Source organism: Varanus komodoensis, unplaced genomic scaffold (assembly GCF_004798865.1).
Source record: "Varanus komodoensis strain SLA01 unplaced genomic scaffold, ASM479886v1 scaffold38, whole genome shotgun sequence".
In the NCBI taxonomy this organism is placed as follows: domain Eukaryota; kingdom Metazoa; phylum Chordata; class Lepidosauria; order Squamata; family Varanidae; genus Varanus; species Varanus komodoensis.
The window spans coordinates 1,626,491-1,651,960 of record NW_025335909.1 but is presented as its reverse complement, the minus strand read 5'-3'; the positions used below and the strand labels follow the sequence as shown (position 1 = coordinate 1,651,960).

The 25,470-nt window shown below is 48.9% G+C and overlaps 2 protein-coding genes across 8 annotated transcripts in view; one reads left to right on the top strand and one right to left on the bottom strand.

Annotated features, from left to right (window-relative positions):
- Positions 1-23,244, bottom strand: part of COMT (catechol-O-methyltransferase) — a 32,656-nt gene extending 9,412 nt beyond the window's left edge. The window contains exon 1 of one of the 4 annotated variants that reach the window (XM_044440466.1): positions 23,085-23,244. The gene's annotated coding sequence lies outside the window, so the exon portion shown is untranslated. Of the gene's footprint in view, positions 1-13,591; positions 13,702-14,384; positions 14,405-20,416; positions 20,480-23,084 lie in introns of those variants that run through there. The other 3 variants (XM_044440468.1, XM_044440469.1, XM_044440467.1) reach the window with 3 other exon arrangements.
- Positions 15,857-25,470, top strand: part of TXNRD2 (thioredoxin reductase 2) — a 52,495-nt gene continuing 42,881 nt past the window's right edge. For 3 of the 4 annotated variants that reach the window (XM_044440463.1, XM_044440461.1, XM_044440462.1), the window contains exon 1: positions 20,561-20,639. In XM_044440463.1, coding sequence (XP_044296398.1) covers positions 20,561-20,639 — 79 coding nt within the window. Of the gene's footprint in view, positions 15,947-20,560; positions 20,640-25,470 lie in introns of those variants that run through there. The other variant, XM_044440465.1, reaches the window with a different exon arrangement.

Genomic DNA, 25,470 nt, shown 5'->3' with positions numbered 1-25,470 from the left:
CATTCTGAAGATACCTCATGGGGGAAGGCTGAGCTAACGGGAGGAGAGGATCGGGATCGGTCTACACGGGGAAAGACAGGAGGAGCAGAGGAAGAGCAGAGGATGGACAAAGCCTGGCTGAATGCTGGAAACATTTCCACGCACAGGTGCAAGGCAGCACAACTGCTGCGCGCCAGGTCTGGGCTCGCCCGCTTGCTCCGACGCACGCTCGGTGCTCAATGGCTAGCCTGAAGCGCCTGATCCTGCCTAATCTGGGAAGCTCAGCAGGGCCAGGCCTGGCTGAAATCGGGATGGGAGACTTAACATTGTAAGTGGCCCAGAGAGCTTTGGCTACAGGCGAACAGAAACGTAGATGATGATGATGATGATGCAGATATTACCAAAGTGCCTCAAACACAGCCCCCGAACGCCAGAAGGGGAAAGGGCAGGGTCCCTGCTTTGCCCTTAAAAATCTTTACTTGCTACCCAGCACAGCAAGTGTGTGTGTGAGTTAACACATCAATATCCAGTAATCACTGGCATGCCAGAAGTCGCATGTTCAGTTATGGGCATTTCGAGAAAAACAGTCAGAGGAACTTGGAAAGACTCCTGGAGAAGCTTGGAAGGACCCCTCGCTGCGGAGTCACCTGCAGGTAAGATGGTCCAGTGGTCCACCTCAGCATAAGCTGCAGCACAAACCCAAATACAGCTGCCCTGGCATTCCCCATCACTCTGAAAATTAGGGGGCACAGCCTGCGGTACCATTCAGAAGTCACCAGATTCTCTCTGCCACACAACCACCGAAGCCTGCGAGAGAAACAGCAGTGACCTACAAAGCTTCTATTTTTGGTGTCAAAGCCATCTGTCCTTTACTTCTGACACACCAACTTGAACCTGCTGAAAACCCAAATAATATTAGTTATGATGTAGCAGCAACGGATGGGGAAGAGATGTTGCTGAAAGGGGGTTTGGTAAAAACAAGCAACGCACAAGCAACTTGGTTTCTTTGCTCTTTGTTAATGGATGCTGCTCAACATCAAGAGTTCTTTTCCCGTGGGCTCTGCGTTATAGAAATCACACACACACACACGCACGTGTGCGCACAAACAACTATGGAGACAGAAAGGAGAGATCAATCTTGCCCACAATATAGAAAAGCCAGAGTCCATTAAACTCAAATCACAGTTCCCACTCTGAAATTTCACATCAGAGCTGCCAGGACAGCAGTAAAAATCACCCATTTATTTCTGCTTTTCCTGCAGCTGAAAGTGGGTTTTAAGAAATGTTATTCCACAAGCCAGAAAGCAGAGAGAGAAAAACGTGGTGTGGTTCAGAAGCTGCTGGCTGTCTTCCTGTTTTGCAAGAAAGCCTGGGAGACGGGGAGAATTGGTCTTTTACTCCAACTTGACTCGGAGACAAGTTCCTGTACCTGGACGAAGAGTATCTGGGTAGGAGATATCTAGGGGTTGTTACAGTAGGCCACATCCTAGCAATGGGCAGGGTTTTGCAAAGAGCTGCAGTGAGAAGGCTGGGCCTTTCGCTAATTTTTAATCCAAGCCAAAGTCCTGTGCATGTTTTAGCTATTAAAGATGGCATTCACTGTGCCTCCTTGCGCTTGCCTCCTCAGAAGGAAGTCCCAGTGAATTCAGCGAGATTTACTCCCAGGTACAGATGCACAGAATTATAATTTGACCCTCTCTGAATTCAAGTATTCGTGCCCCATCTTTTCGAGACAGCGATGCTGTCCGGGTGGGACTACAGAGCAGCTGTCTGGGTCCCCGCTCAGCAGAACGAGCCGGAGGGCTCCAAATGCAGCAGAGAATGCTAATATGCCTGTGTGCTGTGCATGTTAATGTGAATTGCCAGAAATTGTACCTCGTGCAAAAGCATGAAAACTCATCTGCGAATTTGCAGAATCCATAGGGCTAAGAAAAACCAGTCTGCTGCAGAATCCATGGGTCTGATTCACAGTAACGCCCATCGATTTGAAGATCTGCAGATTTTCCTGGCATCCTTAATACAGAAGGCCCCAAATTCAGGCCCCAACATCTCCAGACAGACCTACAGAAACGGGGGCCAACCAAAGCAAGCCGTTCTGAGGCTGGATAGAAAAACAGAGCTTCAATACACGTGGCAACTTTCTATGCAGTGCTGGACAGTTGCCGATAAGGGCGGATCTGGTTGAAGCAGTCCTGGAAGGCCCACTTCGCACGTGGAAGGTTCCAAGTTCAACACCTGCCATCCCGGAATGCTGGAGAGCCCTGCTAAGCAGCAGAGATGAACCTTCCCCAACTTGGTGCCCTCCAGATGCGTTGCACCGCAATGTGGCCACGACGCACCCCACACATCTGGCACAGAGCAGCAAGCGCCAGACCTGGAAAAAGGCAGCTGTGCGTCTTCCGAGGGCCAACAAGCAGGCGCAGGGCGCTGTGCACACCTGCGACCCCATTTAAGCCGGGCTGGCAGCTGCCACAGGTGCTGTCCGAGCATCCGCGGTGCCGAAGAGCTTGTGGGAGAAGCAAGGGGCGGCGATTCCCCACCTCTTCCCTTTCATGCCTCATATCATAATGCAAAGCCCACTTTGAATTCGGAAAGTGATTACCGTCGCCATGGAGACGTGCGCCACTCACGGTGCGGCCACTGTTTGTTCACCCATCTACTTATCTCAGCTGTGTGCTCAGATAATTCGGTTCGAAGTCTTCTAGATGGCTTCATTTCCTGCCCCCTCCACATGACGGCAAAGGGGGAACCCTTCTCTGTTGCCTTGAAACACTGGATGTTTGAGCCTCCCTCCCTCCCTCCCTCCCTCCCTCTGTGTGTGTGTGTGTGTGTGTGTGTGTGTGTGTGTGTAGGGGGAGATCTGCCTTAGAATAATGCACCAAGAACCACAGGTATGGAGTGCTGCTTAGCAAGGTGATGGGACCTGAAACGATCCAGAGTTCAGCCCCACAGCAAGGAAGAGATTGCAAAGGCCTTGAAGTCTGCAAGTATGTGCTGAGAAGACCCAGCCTCCAAAGGACAACCCTGGCTGTTAGAAGGGATGCACTGAAAAAGAGGAGGCAGCTTTAGGTTCCCCCAAACACCCCCAGTTGGAAAGATTCAGGGGGCAGCAAGAGGGGAAGGGCATGCGGGCAAAAAGCCAACGAATGCAAGGGAATGAGATCCTTGCGGTCTCTGTTCCTTTCTTTCAGCACGGAGAGCAGGCTGGTGGGGCAGATGGTGAAGGTGGGAGGACACGAGGAAAGAGACTTCCAGGCAAAGCAGGGACTTCAAGGGTTGTCCGTTCCGGGTCTGGTTTAAAGGTGTGAAAGGCAAGCGAGCAAGAAGACGTGGACCTCAGCATCGTCCCATCTTGAGCCGGCACCGGTAGATCATGCCGTCTCCTCTTCCTTCCTGCTGATTGGTGCCGCCACAGAGCCTGGACCAGGCTAGGCTAGATGACTTTTGCAAAGCTGGCAAGTGCGAGAGGCCTTCAGAAAAGGAACTGGCGTGAGTGAGAATGCGTTCGGATCCTAACTGTCACCCTGGCAGGGGCCGTGGCAGGTTCGGTGGGGATCCTTACTGCCTCCCTCGTAAGCGGCATTTGCACCGGCAGCTGTGGGCATCTGCAAGTGGCAGGCATGCGGGCCTTGATCAGAGTCGCAGTAGGAAGGAAAGGGTGAAGCTGAGTTCCCAGGAATTTTCAAAGCATTTCACATGATGGCTAAATACACGAATGGCTTCGCGTAGGTTTGGCCCTCAGCTAGGAACACGCTGGGCCAGGTCTCTCCAAGGGGCTCAGGCAGAAGCCTTCCTTAGCCCTCCTTCCAGAACTCAATGGGCCAAACTGGCCTAAGAGGAGACGGGTGGATGGATGGGTCGAGCACCTCCACCTGAGTGGCAGAGGTCCTGCTTTAAGATCCCCAGTTCAATCCTGGCCTCTCCAAGCCGGGCCAGAAAACATGCCTACCACATCAGCATTCGCCAGAAATGGACAGCTTTCCATTCATTTATGGGCAGAGAAAGTGGCTGGTCGATTTCACCAAGCTTCTCTAAGGAAGGCACCACTCTCCCCAGGTTCTTGCAGGTGGGCTCGCTGTTGGCATGGGCTGCAGCTGGGGGCACCTCCCCACTTTCTTCCTAAGCGTGTTCCTAAGCTCCACTGTACTGGCAGGGAACAGGCTGGTCCACTTTTCCATCCTCCACAATGCGAGTGTGAGGCAGGCAGCTTCATGCCCAGCTCCAGGGGCGAGATGGAGCTATGACGGTGCCATAACCTGTTGCCCAGTTCCCGGAAAGTTTTCTTCCCCCACGGAAGGCATTTCCACCATTCTGCCAAATTCTCTGGATGTTTTATATCTTATCTAAGTATACCTAATCCCCCTGTTGTAGTTGCTTTCCATTACACGTTTCCCCGTTGCTCTGCCGTGAGGGTGCAACATTTTGCTTTATGACTGTTTCCAAACTTGCGGTACACGGATCAATGAGCGTATGACTGATTGAGGCACATCAGTGTTTCTCGTGTCCTCTTCTGCAGTGATGTGCTAAGCATCTGCTCTCGCTCCCTGCCACAGCCGGTCTTGACGCCCACTTAGCTCCTTCCAGTCGACTGAGGGACAGAAAAAGATTCCATCATGCAGACACGGCCTCTTCATCCCCGCACCTCACTGGCAAGGTGTATCTGGTGTCTCTCCTTTCCCCTGTGTACTCCTCTCGCTGTGTTCTGCTTCTAGATTAATCTGTTGTTGTTTTTGGCAGAAGCACCAGCAGCTGGGGCCAGCGGGGGCAACGAAAGCGAGCCGGCACCTTCCGTCGCCCTCATCCCAAGGGTGCATGGAGCAGGGTGGAAATAGGCCTTGTTATGGCAACTTGGCCGCAGGGAAGAAAAGAGGGATGCCTCCCGTGTAGCTGGGTTCATGCCAGGAGGGTCAGAAGTGACCTTCCAGGTTGGGAACGGTGCATGAGCAACGCTTGCAGTCCCCCCGGTTCTCCAAATGCCGTCTGGACGTGTGTCCAACTCAAGTGTGTGCCAGATTGCAAGCTTGCTTTCCTTCTCATTTTTGCAGGCCCCCCTTGCATGTGTCTGTGCATATTTTTCCCAGTCTTCGGAATGCACACGTTCTTCTCCAGGTGATGAAAGGTATTTGAGCACCTCTCTCAAAGGTCTGCTGTTTCTTGCATACTTTGCAACTATGTGTTGCAATCCGGTTGCAGGCCAAGTTTTAGGTTCAGGCCGGCAGGTGCAAACTGGGAAACTCCGTTCAAAACTGGACTGATGCACATTTTTCATACCTCCATCCTTCTAGAGCATCTCCAGCTGGTGGCCGGGGACTAGGTGGCCCATGGGTGATGAGCTGCCCACAGCCAGGACTAAGCCTTGCTGTTCGCAAGAAGACACAGGCCCAAAAAGAACAGCAAACTCGCACTGACCTAGTCCAGCATCATCTTTTTACCACCAAGGCATGTGTGAGAGGATCACAAATTTGTTTTAATAATCTTTAAAATCTGATTTAAATTGATCCATTAATCTCTTGTTGTTGTCCTGCTCACCAGATACAATTTTAACAGCAAGGCGTTCTATTGTTCTGGTTTTATATAATGGGGCTTTATTGTTTTTAGGGTTTTAATGTTTGGAATGTTGATTGCAGCTGTAAGCCAGCTAGAGACTCCTCTAGGACGAGTAGGCAGCGTATAAATGCAAAAACAAACAAGCAGATCAATACATATTTGGACTCTCTGTGTCAGCCACCAAAAATTACATCAGAGCCAGGAACACGTAAGCAAACTAGAATTCCAGTTTTGCCCATCCTCATTCCTAAGTTCATTCTGTCCCATTCCGTGCACAAAAACAAACATTTCAATACTTGATCGGCATTTGGTATGCATGTTAACCATAAGTATTAATTTTTGTATGTGTTTTACCCTAGAAAACATGTTTGGGTCCTTTTCTTTAACCAAGAACGGTATTGTACCATTTGGAGAAGCACAAAAGCCAGGGTTTTCGGGCTTTCTGTCTTCAGGTCGGTGGGCACTTATGGAATTTAAAGAGTGTCGTGGGTGCGTTCACAAAATGGCTGCTCATCTCTTCATTATCTGGCTGCCACTGCGGGCACGGTGAGTTGCAAAGTCCTTATTTCCTAGAGGGCAAACCAGGGAGGCTAAAGGAAAAGTAACTCATGTGAGAGGTGGAAGGCTGAGCACCAAATACAAAACTGCTCTTTTGAACCCGGATAAAGATGATGCTGGAAGGCAACAATGCACTTTGCAGTAGGTCAGGCTCCCCTTTTTTATTTTATTTTTTTTAGAAATTAAGAAATAGAAGAAGAAAACCAGAGGGCCCAGGAGCTGGGTGGGTGCCAAGAGAGATGTCTGCAGGTGTGGTTAACCCCTTGGAGACCCCAGGAATAATTCAGTTGGAAACTGTGTTCCCTTCTGCTATTGAGCCCAGGAGTTTGGTCCTCTTAAAAGTGTGGTCTGAGTGAAATCTTCAAGCCAGGGCATGACGGAGATGGTGCCGTCTGGAGCAACACGGGTCAAGTTAAAAAAACAGCCATCACTAGTCTGAGGAACCAGAAGCAAACTACCTGGTCCGGGCCAGGTCATTCCTCAGGTTCTGGGGCAGACAGGCAGGCAAAGCTGGGAAAGCCACGCGCAAGTCACGTGATCCAGGACACCTGTGGAAGCCCCACATGAGGGGCGAAAGTCTGGACTCCCAGCCTGGCCCTCTGGAAAGTCCCTCATTTCCCAGACTGTCAGATCGGAAGTAGTTTTCCAGCGTTTGCGCATTTTTCCTCCGTTCCTCCTGAGGGTTAATTGTTGGCAGCAAGAGCTGAAGCGCAAAGATACTGGCCTTTCTGGCCCTGTGCCTTTGCCCTCTGGGGCCATGTGCCACTGGAAGGCAGCCCTGAGAGCTCATCCGAAAGGGATGCCAGCCCTCAAGCTGAGGAGTTTAACACCCACACAACACAGCAAGAACTTGGGGTGCAAATGCAGGGCATCTAAGAGGTGAAATCCTCTTCATTTTTTTTCTCTTTCGCCAGAACCCACAAGGTTCCCTACTCAGGACCAGGTGCGCAAACAGAGGAAGGAAATCCAAAATAATGAAGTCAATTACCCACTGCACCTCCCAAGACAGGCAATGTACATAAATACCCACATCTATATATAGAAATCTACCTCTGAGCTACTGAGCGATGGGGCTTCTCCAATGTAGCCTGCCCCCAGCCTCATGCCCACTGGATGTGTTCGACAGGACCACAGTTCCCATCACCACCAGCTGCCATGACCCTTGGCTAATGGGAGTTGTAGTCCAACCTATCCAGATACCAATTTGGGGGTGGCTGGCAGAACTGCTGAGAGACCCAGTCAAGGGCATCCAATTCAAAGATGTTTTGCAGGTGAAAAACACCAAGCTTCAAAGATAAATGATCAGCACAACCCCAGCCATGGCGGAGTTCGTCTTCTTTTGGTCTGTAAATGGACGGTTCAGCTTCCCTTGCTATCGGTAAAGCTTTGGGCAGTCCAAACCCCTTACCAAGCCATGCAGATCACCAATGCAGATCATTTACCAATTTTAAGACCTTTGCACATAACTCTTAGTGCTTGCACAATTAATGTGTGTACGGAGTGACCCCATTTTCCCCAGCCCTAAGCAGGCATGTATCTGCAGAGGAATCGGAGCAGCAGTTCCCCTTTGAAATGGTCTGTTCCCCCTCTTGAAAAAAAGAGCACTGTTTCCAAGGTTGTTATAGAAACTCCAGGCAGGGAAATGCCTGCTTGCTAGTTTCTGACTGTTGCCATTTTTAACAATGCCATCCAGCGTCGCTGCCTGGATCGCTCCAAGCTCAGAAGACTGTAGGCATCCGATCTCTTTTGCATTAGAAAGTGGGCAGGTGAACAAGTCAGTGCAGGCTTGCGCCGCCTTGCTGAGTCTCCCATCATCCTGAGTTCTGTCGGTAGTACATCAAACAGTGGCATCAGTCTGGACAGCCCTGCACAGATTGAAACTGCCCTCCGATACCCCAGCTGCCATGCAGAGGGAGTAAATAATTTGTTCTCGGGCCATTCCCACCCGTTTCCACATTCTCTTGCTCAGTTTTGCAAACTGCACTTCAGCCCCATGGAGCAGGTGATGTGTCCTTAGAGACCGCAGTAGGGGCATCCGACATGCAAAACGCAGATCCTACCACTGAACTCCCAAAATGCATGAAATGTGCGTGTTTTCACTGCCCCTACTTCCCCCCACACCTGCTTGAGATGTGTGGATTTGCCCGTTCTGCTTTTCTCAGTTTCCATTTTTCCAATCTCCCTTTTATCTCAAATTCTGAGACTCTGGTGAGGAGCGTATTTGCATGGATATTCGTATGATGTGCTGTGTGCTCTTCTCCTGATGTATGAGGTTTAGCCTCATGTACCATTTTTGGCAAGCATGCTGCATTTATGAATGCTATTTTCAGAAATTCATAGATTTGTCCATGCATCTCCCCCAAATACACCCATTTTTGTATGCATGTTTTTGAAACTGGAGTGTTCCATTACAACATCCGGGTAAGTCTGAATTGCAAAGGATAACCAAGTTTCAGTTCACATACTGGTCCTATGATGCAAAATTAGGCAAGTTTGCCTTAAAATATGAGCCAAAACAAATGTCTTTGTGATAGATGGTAGGCAGGCAAAAGAAATAGGCAATAGAAAATGCAGTCAGATTAGCAAGGGACAATTGGAAGCCCAGAACTACGTAAAGGCACAGAGGCATCAGTCATGCTGGTTTTGGACAAAGAAATATGTCAGCAAAACTAGACAAAGAAACTGCTGGGAGCATCAACAGAAGCTGAAAACCTCCGTCATTCATTTTGGGCAGATGTGGAGAAAGGACCACAGCAGTGCAGCAGTAGGACCACAATATCCACTGTGACCATCCTGGTCAACAGCTGATTTTACAGACGAACATGAACAGAGAAGCCGAGAAGGTCAGGCAATCCTGGTACAGCTGCAGCAGCATCTGGATCGAAGCACTGAAGGCGTACAGAGCGGACAGCCGTGTATGACACGGGCCCCCTGTGCCCGGTTCTGGCTGCTCCTGAGATGACACAGAAGCTCTGGGCAGCTGCAATGCTTGGAAGATAACACTGGGCTCACACACAAGACACCCCCCACCTATCCCACTGAGGTTGCCTCACTGTGACCAGCACAAGATAACTTCATCGGAACATCTGCAGCTGTTGAAAAGGAGGAGAACCAAACCAGACCAAGTTACAGATGTTTAACCATCCTTAAAACTGCAGGTGCAGAGTTATTCTGCAGGTTTAACTGCTCAGATCAAGGAGCACAGGCCAAGATACACACACCAAGCACAACAAGGTCCTCACAGGACACAGCTTGCACCCATTCATGGGGAGCACCGGTTGTTCGTTGCGCGGTCTAACGGCAACGCTGCCTTACTGTGGGTCTCAGCTCCCTGAGGACACAATGCTCTGTCTGTGACCCTAACACAACTGTTTGTGGTGACATCCAAGCCAGGAACAGCTGTTCTATCCCTGTTGGGTCAAGAATCCGGCAGAGCAGAATGCCAAGAGCAGCAAAACAAGCACTTGGCTCCAGTTATCCACGGCCTGCCTAGCAACCCACCGTGTTCCTGGCTTTGCTTTGACAGCCTTTCTCCTCTTATAAGGAGTAGTACTTGAGTGAGTAGTATCTGAGTGGTTAGCACACCAGACCACTGTTGTATTGCTCCCTCGGGGGGACACAGACAAAGCATGTTGTCTTACACACAGCGAGAATCAGCACACACGGCTCAGGCTGGAACGCAACCAGAGCAACATTTGAATTAGTCAATAACAAACCCTTTCAGTGGAGGGTGCTTTTTATGCTGGCAATCGGAATTCTGCAAGCATTTTTATTTTTCTTTCAAAATATAATAGAAGAAGAATGGGTTGCAAGGGGAACTTTACAGGAATGTAGTGCAGGGAGAGAAGTGGAGGGAGGTAGTTGGCTTGGCCAGATGAAGTCAAGGCTCAAGGTTGGCTGCAGGCAGGAGAAAAGCTTTGACAGAAGGAGGGTGTGGAAGAGATTTAGCTTGGGTGGGTGGGAGGCAGAACAGAGGGGAGAGCTGCAAAGATGCAGGGAGGGGAGGTGTGGGCAAGAGGGAGAAGTGCAGGGCTAAACGGGGCTCGGCACGGCGGGGGACAGGGGTGAAAGGAAGAGGGGTGAACTGGAGCCAGTGTGGTGCCGTGGTTAAGAGGACAGGGCTGGGACTCGGGAGATCTGGGTTCTAGTCTCCAGACTAGAGGTGACTTTCGGCCAGGCCCAAACTCTCAGCCTAACCTATTCTGCATGGCTGTTTTGAGGATAAGATGGAGAGCAGCAGGAGGAGAAATGATTGAAGCCCCCTTGAGTTCCCTGGAAGGGAAAAACACAGGGTATAAATACATTCCACCTGCCTTGCCAAGATGCCAGTAAAAGTGGGAACTGGCAGAGGGGCAGGGCAAGAATCGACAGCTGCTGCTTGGCATGGGGGCAGCAGGCACTGGGTGGGGAAGGGTGGAGAACGTGCTAATGATCAGCACCTGTGCAGCATGCCAGGTGGGAAACAAGGTGAAAAGGAGAAAGGTGAAGGAAAGGGTAACTCACAGGCAGAGAGGAGAAAGATTAGGAGAAAGTCAGGCCAGTTTGTATCAGAGCCACCAAGAGCAGGGCTGGTGATGAGGAAACGCTTCTCTGCAGAGACAAAGAGCGTCTGGCAAAAGTGAGGAGAGTGGCAGGCAGGGGAGCATGGGCCAAGATAAGCGGAAATAGTTTCTCCCCCATGGGGCAAGCAACAAAAGGACAACTGATTAGCTATGGGGAATAGAAAAAGGGTTAAAGATTCCTGCAGGGGGAGGGGGGACACAGCAAGCCACTGAACAGGCTCCCTGCCTGGAGAGGGAGTGGCAGCCCTGGGAAGGGAGGTAGTTCTGGATGGGAGCAAAACCATGATAAAGGACAGAACAGAACAGAAGTGGAGTTGGGGAGGGGGGCTAAAGGCCATCGACGGAGACAGCCCCTGCTCTGCTTCCACACCTGGTCACCCATCCAGTGGCAGGCCCACACCTTTTCTGCTTAGCAAAGGTGACGTGACGTGTGAGCTGGGTGTATAGCTATGCAGGCAGGATCGCCATCCACTTGGTGGTACTGATGGAAACTGAAAAAGACTGCAATGCCTGGGGGACAATGGTCTTTATCTCATGGCTGAAACGTTACTGCTAATAACCAGAGTCCTCTACAGCACAGAGCAATAATGTTTCGCAATTACACGGCGGGTTTATTTTTCAAAACGGCACTGCAAAATTAATTAGCTCTTTCAGCAAGTTGCTGTGTCGCTGACGGCCATTGTAAAACTGGCGTGTAAATTAAAAAGTGCATGGACTTGTGCATGCGCACACACACAGATACTCCAGAAACGATACCAAAAAAAGGTACATTCTTTGAACAGTAGTCAAAAGAGCAGACTCATTCTCCATCCTATAAATACATTTATCACACTAAGTATTCTCTATGTGATCAACTCAGTATTAATTACAGCTGGCTTTCAAAGGATGATAGGAAAAGCAGGCACTTCTGTGGGTTTAGTGGCTAGAAGTGTACCGTAATATAAAACAAGCGCCAAACCCAATTCCATGCTGCTGGTTTTCCCCTTTATTTCAAACAGCCATGGGAGTCGGACACCCCTAATTTGATCAGGGAAACAGGGCTGGGTGGAGACACTCCCTTGGTAACCACAAGCAACCCATGAAGAAAACTCACAGTTTGTTGGTAGGTTGTTCCTCCTGGTTATCTTAGTTGGGTTCAGACAACAAGATAACCAACATTTCAGTAACCATGCATAGTTCAATGACAACTCACACTCATCCCCTGAATTTGATTAGTGGTCCATCTAGACCTTTGTTTTAAGTTAGAACTATCTCAGGACTGACTCATCTAGACTACACCGAAGCCCAACCACAACTGAATTAGTATGGATCCTATGAAGAGCCATCCACGCCTGTATATGGCATAACCACCCCTTCATTTATGCATTTTGAGAATACACCGACACGTACTCACAAACATTATTTAATATAGCTTGCTTTTCTGTATAAAGTAATCCCAAAGCGGGGTACAAAACTAATACAATGCTGTAAAATTATGTAACACTGGCTGATAAAATAGCAAAGCAGGGGACAATTGTAACACAGGTAAACTGTAGTTTATGAGAAGCCATAATGCAAAATCAATCAGCATGTCCCCAAAACCCCTTTTTATTAAATAGTCTGAAGTGGTCTCCAAAGAGCCCGGCAGTCTTATGAATCCTTTCATCTTATGTATGCAGGAGAGCAGCCATCTCTAGAAAGCTGATCTCCAGATGTCTTGGACTGAAATTCCTAAAACACACAGCCATCCCTAGCCATGTTAGCTGGGGCTGCTGGACACTGCAGTCCAAACATGTGGAGGGCTCCAGGCTGGGGAAGATGGTTTAGGACTACACAAGGTGGTGCTAAGGGACAGCTGAAAATGTTTGCAGCATAAAAAGTATCACTGATTCTCCTGTATTTTCCCAAATATTTATGTGTTGCTTAAAAAGAGACAACTGCCTCGAGGCTCTTGTTCGTCTAGTCTTCTAGTGTAGTACTGAGCTGTTCGAAGCCAGTCTTCGAACAAAAGGACCCTCAAGCCTTACTGGCAGTGGGACAACCCAGAGGCTTCCAGGCTCTGCACTGACGGGAAGGTTGAGTGACAGCATCAACTGCCCCGTTATAAAAGCGAGCACAAGACGGACCTGGAATTTGGCATGTGTTGAAATACCATGCCTAGCTACCACCGACCATGCGATGCCAGCAATCTTCCCTGACTGGGATCTCAGACTGGAGCAATTCACTCAAACTTGTGTTTAAAAAAAAGAACAAAATGAACAACGAGGCAAAGTTCGGGCAAGAAAAGCAGCGCAAAAGACACGTGCAGAGTTATTTCCAAAATCTGCAAATGCAGAGAGGGGAACCTGCAAACAAAAGAACGGCAGAAAATGGAACTCGGCTTTTAACAACCACTTCAGCTGGAACAGTCAGAGAGGCCCTTGTCCACTCAAGCAGATATAAGTCACAGTTAGAATCCGAACACGGTTCCTGCAAAGCCATTTTGCAGAGATAACTCATGTTCGGAAGCACCCAAGAGATTCAATTGCCTGTTTTTCCTTTTCCGAGAAAAAGCAAGAAGGAGGATCCAGAAGGGAAGGCAGCTGGTACATTTAAAGTATCCGCTACCATTCCAGCGACGTGGCTGTTCCGCTGTTTCTTCAACAAAGCCCCTTCTGTGTGCACATAGTAGATTCTGCCTCTTCTAACCATGAGGGTTACAGCCGAAAGCACCTCGGCCTCGCCTCACCTGTCTTGGACTATCACCGGTTCAGAGCAATGCATTCAAGCATATGCCCCCTTCTCCTCTTCTATAGATTCGCTCTATGAAAACACGTGGAAAGGCAAAGCAAAAACAAGAAAAATGAGGAAGACTTTCCCTTCCTTCTCCTTTTATTTGCTCAAATACGGGAACTGAAAAAAAAGGCATGCAACAAACCAATGCACACAGGTCTGCAAAGCAAAGCAATCTATGCATAAATATGTACCTTTCAGAGCAGAGTGGAAGCAATTTGCAGTGGCTTTTCTTCCCCCTTGGGCTGGAGCAATAGCGACCGTGCAGATCTCTCCAAGACAGCAATATCCTTTTCGGTCACATTACTTACAGGTTCCGAGACCGACTGCTTCTCAACGGCACAGCGCCCGCCCTCGTCCCTCCTTCTCTTGACGCTGCCTGAACTTAGTCAGCTTGGAACAGGCGCTCCTTCAAGATGACCTGGAAAAGCTGAGTGCTCAGATCCTCTGGCGACACACCTCGTTACTTGGTTACCGAGACGGATGGAGAGTAAGCCCCAGGCAAAGAGTGGAGCTATGTCAAACCGCCACCTGGTTGAGCAAGCTCTGGGCACATTTCCCAACTACTCGACTCCTCCGGTTAAAAGAAAAATATGCAGGAAGCCTTTGCTGGAGGCCTTGATGACCGGGACAGAGAATATGTTGCTTCCGGAATATATCTATTAATTACCATCAACCTCACACTGAGGTTTTGGCTGCAACACCCGAATTCCTGGTGAAAATCTAATTATCCTGACCAAGCTTAGCAGTAAAACCAAACGGCAGCCACTAGATAAACCAAACAAACAACCAAGCAAAATATGTGCCAGTTCCCCTTTTTTCGGTGCATTCCTTTTATTTTATTTTTTAAAACCCATTCCCTTCTTTGATTCTGCCTCCTGCTAAATAAGAACTGCCGCAACAGGCTGCTTCAGGCATGCAAATCCGCTTCCCAAGAAGCAGCCAGCGCTCCTATGGAACAGCTTGTCCAACAGTTTGTGTACTTACGCTAGAAGCTTCCCGGTTTTAGACGCAAAACCTGCAGCTAGAGATGTGCAAGGAACGATGAACCGGGTTACGTGCTTGCGCTGTGTGCATGCACCCTGGCCCTAGTTTTGGCTTTTGACCTTCAGCCCCTGGCCCCACTGGCTGGGTTAAAAGCAAAGAGCAACCCCAGGCATTCCGGTGATATTTTGTGTAAAGATGCCGTGGCTTTTTCTTATCGCTCGCTGCATGGAGTCCCAAAGGTCACTTTTGGTGTGATAAGGCTCAGAGGGACCTCAGGGCAGTTGCTGATTTGCAAGAGGCTGAGGACAGGGCTAATTGTGGCAAGATTACTAAATTGAGGGTCCAATCCTAGGTAGCTTGGACAGCAAAAAAATTGCTGGCTGGGGAATGCTGGAAGCTCGAGGGCTTCTGCTGGCTAAATATTTTTAGGACTGTGTGCTAACCAATTCAAACAAACCAACAACAGTTTACAGCAGTGCAACCCCAAGCCTCTCTACTCAGAAGGGAAGCCCATCAAATTCAAAGCAACTCCCAGCGTATGTATGTATAGGGCTGCAGCCTGATTCAATTAAAAGGCATACTGGATTAATTGCCAGAAGATACGTATGATTAAACACACTCATGCTTATTATAAAACAGCCCTGCAGACCACAAGTATCCACCTCAAAAGAGGCAGTCTCCCTGCTCACACACACAGAGGGGAAACAGTTGCGGATTCCCAGAGCGGCACACCTGTGGATCATCTTAATATATATATATTATATATACACATATATATAGTATATTTAATATATATATATATTAAAGAGAATGCCCACCACGGCACACTTGCCCCTCATCTTACACCTAAAAGAGCTGCCTTCCCTTCCTGTGGAACCAGGATGCAGTGCCTCTCTGCGACGCTCTCCAAAGCTACATTCCCACGCTGGGCAGGGCTGAAGGCAAAACAGGGTAAAGATGCATGAAATCCCAGCACATTGTAACGTATTGCCAATAAATAAGGCTCAGGAGCTGCATTTCGTCCTTTTAGAAGCGGGAGGACCAATGCACAAAAACTGGGAAATCCCCAAATGACCCTCAGTGGGGAGAAGCGGCTGGGCCGGCGGAAGGACGTGTAACCACAGGGGGCAATGGAGAGCCGAATGGGGACTCCAGGCAGGCAGAGTTTGGCCCCTGACCCTGCAGTCCTGCATCTTGCTTTGGAAGTGTTGTAGGAAAGTGAGTCTGATCGTCCCCACTCCCAGTCCAGGCTGCCGCAAGCAGCATTTGGCCAGCCCCAAGTCCGATGGGAGCAGCCCTCTGGGTTAACACGGCAGCCCTGGGTGGCACCCAAGGCTGGCGGGACCTTGCCAAGCATTGAGTTTGCCTTCAAGACCAACTCTTGTTTCAGGTCGAAGGGATTCGGCCCCGGGGGGGTTGCTTATGCAGGTGTGCACCTGCTGAAGGTATAATTACAGCACCTCTGGAGAATTCAAGATGCTGACATGCCAACCCAGCAGCAAACAGTACACACGGCCCAGTCAACAGTGCCCTGATGCTACCGCCGTGCCTTCCTGAACCAGGTAAGTGCTTTCAAGGTGTTCTGGATTCAGTCTGGGTTAGACCCAGGATGATGCTGAGAGGAACGAGAAAGGGGGAGAAGGAGCTGTAACTGGGGGACCAAAGGCCTAGAATAATATCCTGGAATAATTTGGAACAACAGGCTGGAATGTCCAGCTGCAAACATCCCAAAAAAAAACAGGCTAAGTCCAGTCGGCCTGTGCTCACGCCCATGCTCATTATTTTGCTTCCACCCCATTTGTAAAAATCAGTCTGTGCAACATGGCCCTTGGATCTGTTATTAAAACTGTGTGCTTATCACAGAATTATGGAAAGACAACGACTAGAAAAATGACAATTCTGGAAAACAGGATGTTTCCTAAGTCCAGCTGGAGGCTGATTCATAAGGAGCCAGATTCGTTGCCATGCCTGCACTCCACATCCGGGAAAGCCACAACTCCTTGTAAGGGAATGGGTGGGTGGGTGGTGCATCGCTTGCTTTTTCGTGGACAGAGCAATCCTACCATCCCTTAACAGCCGCCAGACTTTCTGGCGACCTGGGACACTCGGAGCACTTCCCTTAGCAACTAGCACAGAACGAACCGCACTGGCTCAGTAACACTGTAAGGGTTAAGCCTGCTTTTTTTACAAGAGAGTTTTGGCTCCTTCTGCACTCCTTCGTGACATTCCATGGCGGCTTGGCTTCAAAGCACCAACAGATGTAAGTGTTAACTTACAAGCATGTTAAATTTCGACTGATTGCCCTCCGTAGCTTTATTTTGTGCAAAACAATGCAAAAAATGTCAGTGCCAAACAGTGCACGGTGATGGCAGGCGAGTGGCGTCCAGAACTGCTTGTGGCCCACCCCTTAACAGCGTCTTTCTGCCGACCCAGCAAAATCACTGAGTTTTTTGGAAGCCAGCAGCTGGCACTCGAAGACAGTAAGGGTTTTTGGTGCACTGCAGCTGTTCCCTCTCCTTTACCACCATTTTATTTATTTATTTCTACCCCCAATATTTCTACCCCCTCCTTCTCAAATGTGCCAGGATGGCTTACACCATAATAATCAATTACAATAAATACTGCAAAATAGAATGACATGACAAACATAAGCTGTGACTGAGAATAATTAGATTAAAATTAGTTAAAATATTTAAATATGGAGCAAATACAAAGGTTTTCACCTGGCGCCAAAAAGAATGTAACACTGGGGCCAGGCGGACCTCCCTGGGGAGCGCATTCCATAACCGGGGCGCCACCGCGGAGAAGGCCATACATGTTATAGGCCTGCCTTCACCAATCTGGCAGGCTCCAGAGGTTTAGGGCTGCAACTCCATCATCCCCAGTTGGCATGCTCACTCAGAAGGATGGGTGCTGTAGGGTAGGAAGTTACAGAAACCATAACTGCTGTGGAAGCACCCCTAAACACAAAGAAGCCATTGGGGTCATGTTTACACAAGGCAGCTGAAGCAGCCCCAGGGGGTACCATGCCCTTCACCCTACAAGGCCTCTATGTCACAATAAAACTTTCCTGCAGCCTGGAAGGTTCCCTGTTGCAAGATTAAACGGCAGCTTGACCTAACTCACCAACCTGCCACACCAGAAATAAAATCCTTTAATTAGCCAGTTTGCCTTTGGTAATTGCACGAAGCAGTGATACAGTACAGGTTCTGCAGGGGAAGGTTCCTAAGTTCAGTACCGAAGTTCTCTGGTACAAGAGACCAGGGAAGAGATACTGGACAGTTAGTTTAATCAAGTCTGTGAGTCAAAATATACAATGCTGAAGGCACAAACAGTCCAACCTGATAAAAAGCAACATATACGAACAAGCATTACCTGAGTCTGACTGGCCCCCAACACACCTGGAAATGGAGCATCTCCCCCCAAACTGATCTTATTTGGGAAAGCAGCAAGCAACCACCACGTTTCAATGAAGTCTGTCAAATTCACTTCCCTCTTACCAGGGCAAGGAATTTAACAGTCCACGGGGCAGCAGTATATTTTGAAGTGCAGGTATCCTCACAGTGAGTCTCCCAGAGACAGTGCAAGCTATCAGCCACCTGGGTGTTGATCCACGTCCTCAACCAGTGTCAGCCTGCACCGGAAGCTGATCTTTTGTGAAGCTAATGAATCAAGGTGCATGCTCAACATTAAGGCACCCCAAAATATTTTACAACAAGGAACACATATTGATCCTGGGAAAATGCATTCTCCCCACAACTGTTGAAGCTACACTCAGAGGAGAGTAGATGAGATTAAGGTGTCCCTGGGCATAAAAAGTGTTGTTGTTGCTAGTTGCGAAGTCGCGTCCGACCCATTGTGACCCCATTGACAACACTCCTCCAGGCCTTCCTGTTTTGCACCATCCCCAGGAGTCCACTTAAGCTCACGCCGACTGCTTCAGTGACTCCATCTAACCACCTCATCCTCTGCTGTCCCCTTCTTTCTCTCCCAACAATTGTTCCCACCATTAGGCTCTTCTCCAGGGAGTCCTTCCTTCTCATTAGGTGGCCAAAAGATTTGAGTTTCATCTTCAGGACCTGGCCTTCTAAAGAGCAGTTGGGGTTGATCTCCTCTAGGACTGACCGGTTTGATCGCCTTGCGGTCCAAGGGACTCGCAGGAGTCTCCGCCAGCACCACAATTCAAAGGCCTCAATTCTTCGGCGCTCAGCCTTCCTTATGGTCCAGTTTTCACAGCCATACATTGCAACTGGGAAAACCATAGCCTTGACTATACGCACTTTTGTTGGCAGGGTGATGTCTCTGCTTTTTAGTATGCCGTCTAGATTTGCCATAGCTTTCCTCCCCAGGAGCAAGCGTCTTTTAATTTCTTGGCTGCAGTCCCCATCTGCGGTGATCTTGGAGCCCAGGAAAATAAAATCTGTCACTACCTCCATTTCTTCCCCATCTATTTGCCGGGAAGTGATAGGACCGGATGCCATGATCTTAGTTTTCTTAATGTTGAGTTTCAAGCCAACCATAAATAGTGTTGCTGTTGTCTATCCAGGCTCCACAATACCACTGAAACCTCTGCAACAAACTATTACAAATCCTCTCCTGCAGCCCCATTTCTTTTGCAAAATTCACCGCAGAATTCTAAGTACGCTTAGAAAAAAATGGGGACCTACAAATACAGAGGAAATAGGTCCTTCGTTCAAGTAAATAGAGCCCAGATTAGCTAGGCACAACACTGCAGCCCCAGTAAGACAACAACAGTGGTCTTTATGATCATATATAACATGCATACCACTTTCCAAATAATTTTCTTTCTGTGGACAGAATTTGTAGTTGTGCAAGTTTTTTGTGTTAAACACATTTTACTTTATCAGCTGCAAACTGTTCCCCTTATTCTCTTAGTTCTTTTTGGAGTCAGTACCACCAAAACTCATTTATCTGAACATTTTCCCCAAGGTTAAGCACAAAGAAGTTTTGCCTGTTTGTTCACTGATAGCTTCTCTTTTCTACCCGGCCAGATCTTCAGGTTCTGTACTTAAAATGCTTATCTGAAGTTCCCCCAGGCATTCAACAATGAGTACAGTATTTACAAACAGAGCAACACTGTAACTAAGTCTTGATCTATAGCTGTTTCCCCTTCCTACATTTCTTTGAAGATTTCCACTGAACCCGTTAGCGGCTTCAAGAGCTCCTGCACCTGTTGAATGCCTGCTTGTCAAAAGCACAAGATCTTTGACCAGAAAATGGAGGAATACCTCTTCATTCCTTCGCTACTAATTCTGATGTTCTTTATATTCCCCTCAAAAGGAAAATATAATAAATTATAAAGGACAGGAGAAATACAGATGAACAACCAGTCTGGGAAAAGGAATTAAGGCTATTGGGAGGGACTCCTATACCTTTGACAAACAAGCCTTCAACAGGTGCAGCTTTCTTTGGCATAGATAATACTAGATGGTAATAAAACTGCACTGAGTTAGTGTTTTTGGATTTGGTGCATGTGTTTACCTATGTATTCTTATTTTTGTACCCCCCAATAGCCAAAGCTCTCTGGGTGGTGACAGCAATAATAAATGCAGTAAAGACAATACAGAATAAAACAAACATCACAAAGTTACATTAAAAAAGAAAAACATATTTAAAACACTGAAAGTAATTAAAAGCCAGCATATGATAATTCAGAGTTCTCGCCTCCATCCCTATTATGCATATGCCAAGGGAAGCTGCACCGGTTGAGTCCCCTGCCTGCCAAAGGCACAGGGGCCGCGTTAAGAAAAGAGGTGGCCATTCTCTCCCGCATCTCTTTCGCATGCTGACAATGCCGCTTCCAGTGAAATGCCAACAGCCTGGCGGCGGCGGGGCGGAGAGGGGAAGGCAGAGTCTACATTCCTGCCCAGGACCGCAGCACCGGTTGAACGCCTGCCAAGTGGCACTGGCTGAATGCCTGCCAAGTGGCGCTGGAGCGCCTGCCTCCTCTCCCGCGCGGACCCACCCCTAGGGTCGGGCCTCTCTCCTGGGACTGCCCCTTCCTCACTCACCAGGGCCAGGCACGCGCGGCTCCGTCCTCCTCTTCCTCATTCTCTGCACGCCCGAGCGGCGTGCGCCTCCGGCAGGCACTCGCGTGGACAGCTCCTGCGGGGCGGGGCGCTCGGGGTCCTCGCGCGGAGCCGCTGCCGTACAGCATGGCGGCGCTGTGGCGGGCGCGCCCGTGCCTGGCACGCGAGTCTCGGCTTTGCCGTACAGTGCGGGCCTTGTCTTCAGGTACGAGATCCCCACCCGCGAGAGGCGCGCGGGGGGACCGGGGGCTCCGCTTGCTCTCTGTAGAGAAGGCCGGGAGGGTGGGGGCTTGCGCGGGGTCCGTGCTGCTCACCCCTTCTACAGGAGGGGGTCAGGCAGACATCCAACGGGTAAAGCTCCCGGCCCTCCCCAGCGCGCATTCAACGGGTGAAGCCCCCCATCGCCATCCTCCCTGGAGACGTGAAACAGACGAAGCTCACTAGGACACCTGCACACCCCTGCTTTAGTCTTCCAGGCTGGGGGAGCTTGAATTCCTGCCTGTTAACTAGAGCTTTGAAAAGAAGCAATCCTGTGCATGTTTAGAGAGGGAAAAAGCCCTAAACTTCGCTGCGTGCCCTAGAAAACCAGGAAAAGGAAGTCCTACCATTCCCAGCCGGTGCATGCTGGAAGTGGTTGGACTTCTTTCTGTCTCAGCTTGCATAGGATTGGCCCCTATATGTATTGGTCTCTAAGATGCTGTAAGGCTCTGCTATAGACTCAAACAGCTACCCCTTTAGAAACTGGCTCTCCTGTATTTCTTCTTACTGTATATCATTGCTTTGCTAGAATTACGCTGCCTGATCTGCTAAAAGCTATCAAGACAGTGAACCATTTAAAATAATAAAAACTGAACACAATGTGGAACATAAAAAGTCATTAAAATTAGAAAAGCTGCAATGGTTACATTTCTTAATATATGATCATAAATCCATTGTGTACCTGGTGCTCATTCCCAGGTGACTGTACAAAGGCTTGCGGCCTTAACCCTGTTATTTGCTCACCATCCTTCAGTCTTGTTCTCAGAGAGCAATGCAAAAAAAGAAAGGAAGAAAATATCCCAGCCACATGCTTTTATTTTCATAGTTCCTTTCCAAACAGTGGAAGGCCAAACTGTTACTTTGCCCTGTGTAAGCAAGTTTACATTTGTTTGGTTTGATGTTGCAGGTCCTCTCTTAAGCTGTATTTGTTTAAAACCTTGACTGAAAAACAAGATTAATTACTAGTTACAATGTATTTTCATTCCTGTGTTCCTCATCTCTTAATAGAAGAAATGAAATGACAACTTTAGAACTACTAAATAAACCTTGGAACACTGCAAATGTAAAGAATCATTAGAGCGTGCCTTAAACTGGAAATCAGAGTCACCAGTATTCTACCATAATGGTGGATAATCCCTATTCAGACCTCATTTTGCATTCTACGTATGCGATGATGATTCTTCATTTATGTATTACATCCTGCCTTTATTCCTCCTGTGAGGAACCCAACGTGGCTTGTATAGTTTTCCTCCTCTCCATTTTTATCCTCAGAACAACCTGTGAGGTAGGCTAGGCTGTGACTGGCCCAAAGTCACCAATGAGCTTCATAGCCAAGTTGGACTAAATCAATAAAAGTGCAAGCACTCTTGTTTTTCTGGTTGTGTTACAGAAGACTGGAAGCTGCAATCCTTCTATATCTGCAAGACTCCCCAAACTTTCATTGAGTTACGTCTGCAGAAGTATATGTAAGATTGCACTCCAAATCGGTTACCTCTCTGTAGCTTGTCAGGTGCAAAATAATTTCAATATAGACAGAGTACTTTGTGTAGGCAGACTTGCGAAATGTGGGAGGGATGTTGCTTCCATCGCCTTGTAAGTAAGTCCACAAAAGTTGGCATATTTTGACTCGTCCAGGGCAGCCTTCCCAAACTTCAGCTGCCAACAGTTTCAGCCAGCGTGCCAGTGATTAGGAATGCTGGGAAATGCAGTCTCAGAACTGGGGAGTGCCAGGCAGGGGGAGGACACCTTTGCTGGTGGGGCCCCCCGGTTGGGTGGCGGTGTGATGGCGGTGGGCACTGCCCCAGCCAGGAGTGGGTGAGGCCACCCTTTCCTTATTCCCGGGGCCGGTTTCAAGGGTAGGCATACCGGGGCAGCTGCAAGGGGCCCAGATCCCAGTAGGAGGCCCCTGCTGGACTCTCCAGCTGGCTCACAGCAACATGCTTAGCCCAGGCACCTGCTGGGAGGAAGAGGAAGAGGGGATGCCTCTGCTGATTTGCTTCCCTGCTCTCTGCCTGCAAAGCTAGCGAGCGGCAGCCCTGAGGAGGAGGAGGAGGAGCAAGAGCAGCTGGCGACAATGGTGGAGAGAAGGGCGACCCACTGAGGGAGAGTGTCTGGCCAGGGACCTTCCACAGCCGGAGCCAGGACTGTGCTTCCGGCTGCTCCCGATGCCTCTCTCGCTCCCCGCTCAGCAGCCTGCCTGGGGAGGGGCAGATTGATTCCACCACAGGGCTGAGCACTTGCAGCGGGCTTCTCAGATTTGACTCTGGGGATGCTTGGAGCTCCAGGACCAGAAGTTGCTCGTCCTGCCTGAAATAACTTTTCCTCCCCACTGAGCTGCTGCATCCTGGCCCCATCAGTGAGGAACATCTGGGCTGCAATGAGCCCTCCTTACCTTGTTTTTCTGGCTGCTAAGAAGGGAAGTGGAGACTGAGGAAGGCCAGAAGGTAAAGATCTAATTCCTGGGTTTATCTGGAAGAGAAAAGGCCATGCCGTCACTTTTGGCTGGACTAGATCAGGGTAGGACAAGACGTCTTGGACTGCTGCTCCCAGCAGTCCAGGGCATTCACCATGCCGGCAGGGGCTTCTGGGAGTTGAAGTCCCAAACATCTGGAGATCTACAGTGGGCCCACCCCGGAACAGAAGGCCTGCAAGGCCCTTCCCCGTATCTATGATTTAATGACATTCATTTCTTGGTATGTAGTCCAGCCAAGATAGCACAGGGGTGATGTGGGCGGGTTGACGCTATTTGTGCTAGTTTGGAAACTTCTCCGACACAGTGACCCTGTACAGTTTGCTACCTTCCCCAGTGCAGCCTGCCAGCAATAACACAGTAAAGAAGTTGCCGCTCGTTGCACAATCCCTGTTTTTAGTAGTTGATTTGGGAAATCTGAGTCTGCCACTACACATCAGTATGGCCTGTTCTGCTGGAAGGGAAAAGGCTGGAAAGGTCGTTGAAGTCAGAAGTTGGTTGGGCTCAGTGCTGGAAAATACAGGACATAAATGGAGAGATGGACAGATGTGGACAATATCCCTTGCCCTGCTTCTTTCAGAATGGGCTTGCTGTTTGAGAGAACTCGTAAGTGGCTAGGCTGCAAGTTTACCGGATGCCCTGCGTTTAAACTGCAGGAACAGGCAATTTCAGGAGGTCTGGGGAACATAATTTTCTCACTGGATCCTTTTCCCTGACCTGCACACCCTTGCAGGTGCTACAAAAGAGAGAGCGGTGACGGACAGTTAATAGATATTGGAATCTGCAGCACAGAAATCCAGAAAGGCCTTAACATAGCTTATTTGGAGCATAATTTTGGCCTATTCAGTGTTCCTCTGGACACCATTTTGTTTGCAAACTTTTTTATTTTATTTTATTTGGACGAGGTGAATTTGGGGAGGTAGTGGGTGGGTTCCGTGTGTGTGTGGGGGGGGGGGGGGGCTACATGCAGCCTGTGGCCCTCATGTTGCCAGGGAAAGGTCCAAGATGTGAACGATGCATGCTCCAAAGGAAAGAACACAGTGCCCATGAGAACATTTTGGGTTCAGCAAGGCTGGTTCTTAACAGCATGATGGGCCCCGGGCAAAGCAGTGTACCGGGGCCCCTACGACAACGACAACTACTGTTAATTTGGGAAGTTTTCCCATTTTCCAAGGGTTAACATACACGGATTAGTATGGGGCCCACGGGCAAGGGCCCATCAGGCCCGTGCGTTAGGACAGCCCTGCTCAGTAACCTTCCTTGTTTTTGGCCTGAGTTATTTGATGTCCTTGCTTTGCACTTGCACCAGGGTAGATGGTGAGCGCTGACATAACATTTTCTGCAGATGCAACACAGCTGAGGAGCACAACTGGTCCCTTGTTGTTGCTGTGACTTCGTTCTCTCCATGTGTCTTTCTGGGCAAGCTGTTGTCTCTGATACGTTTTGTAGCTTCCTCCATTTCACAACCAGTTTTCACTGCCTGTGCAAAGTTAGCATGCCAAGGGCAAAAAGCAATGACCCAGATCCAAAGCACATTGGGACTTCAGCTTGCCATCCTACACATGTCTACTCAGATGTAAGCTGCAGTATGTTCAGGGCAGCTTAATCCTAGGTACATATGTGTAAGACCTGAGCGCACCAGCTTGCAATCTGAGCTCCGATTACCTTGGAATATCCCAGGCTGAACTCAATCCTTTTAGCTCTGAGTGGATATTCACATTTAAAATATTTGCAGCAAGGCAAAGATTAGGTTAGTGTGTAAAACAGTGATTCAGCCACTCCCCCCCCCCCAAATCCATTATTTCATTGAAGGAAATTCCTTTTTAACATGAACAATTTATTTATTTATTTATTTTTATTAAAACATTTTTATGCCGCCCCATTCGCCGAAGCCTCGGGGCGGCTTACAACAATGTTTGTCTTAAAAAAAAGAAGGGTGGTTATACAGTGCTGGAGATAATCCAGAATGGAGAAACAGCAGAGCAGGGTAAATCCAGACCACATCCCCGCGCACATGCTCCCCAATGCAAAACCCACGTACACCAACATTTTTAATGTTTCTGGGAAGGTGAAGCCACTTTGCAAACCACTGGGGAGACATGTGGTTGGGGAACAGTAGTAAAATTAGTCAGCCCTTCTTCCTTCCTTTGGGATTTTGCTACTGTAAGTATCCTTCTCTCTGGAGCTGCTTTTAAACAGGCATTTTGCGCTCTGAATGATATGCAATAAAGGACGCAGCTGCCTGCTTCTTCAGATGCCCCACTGCATCTCTCCCCGTTCCATTCCTCTGATGATAACCTTTTTTTTT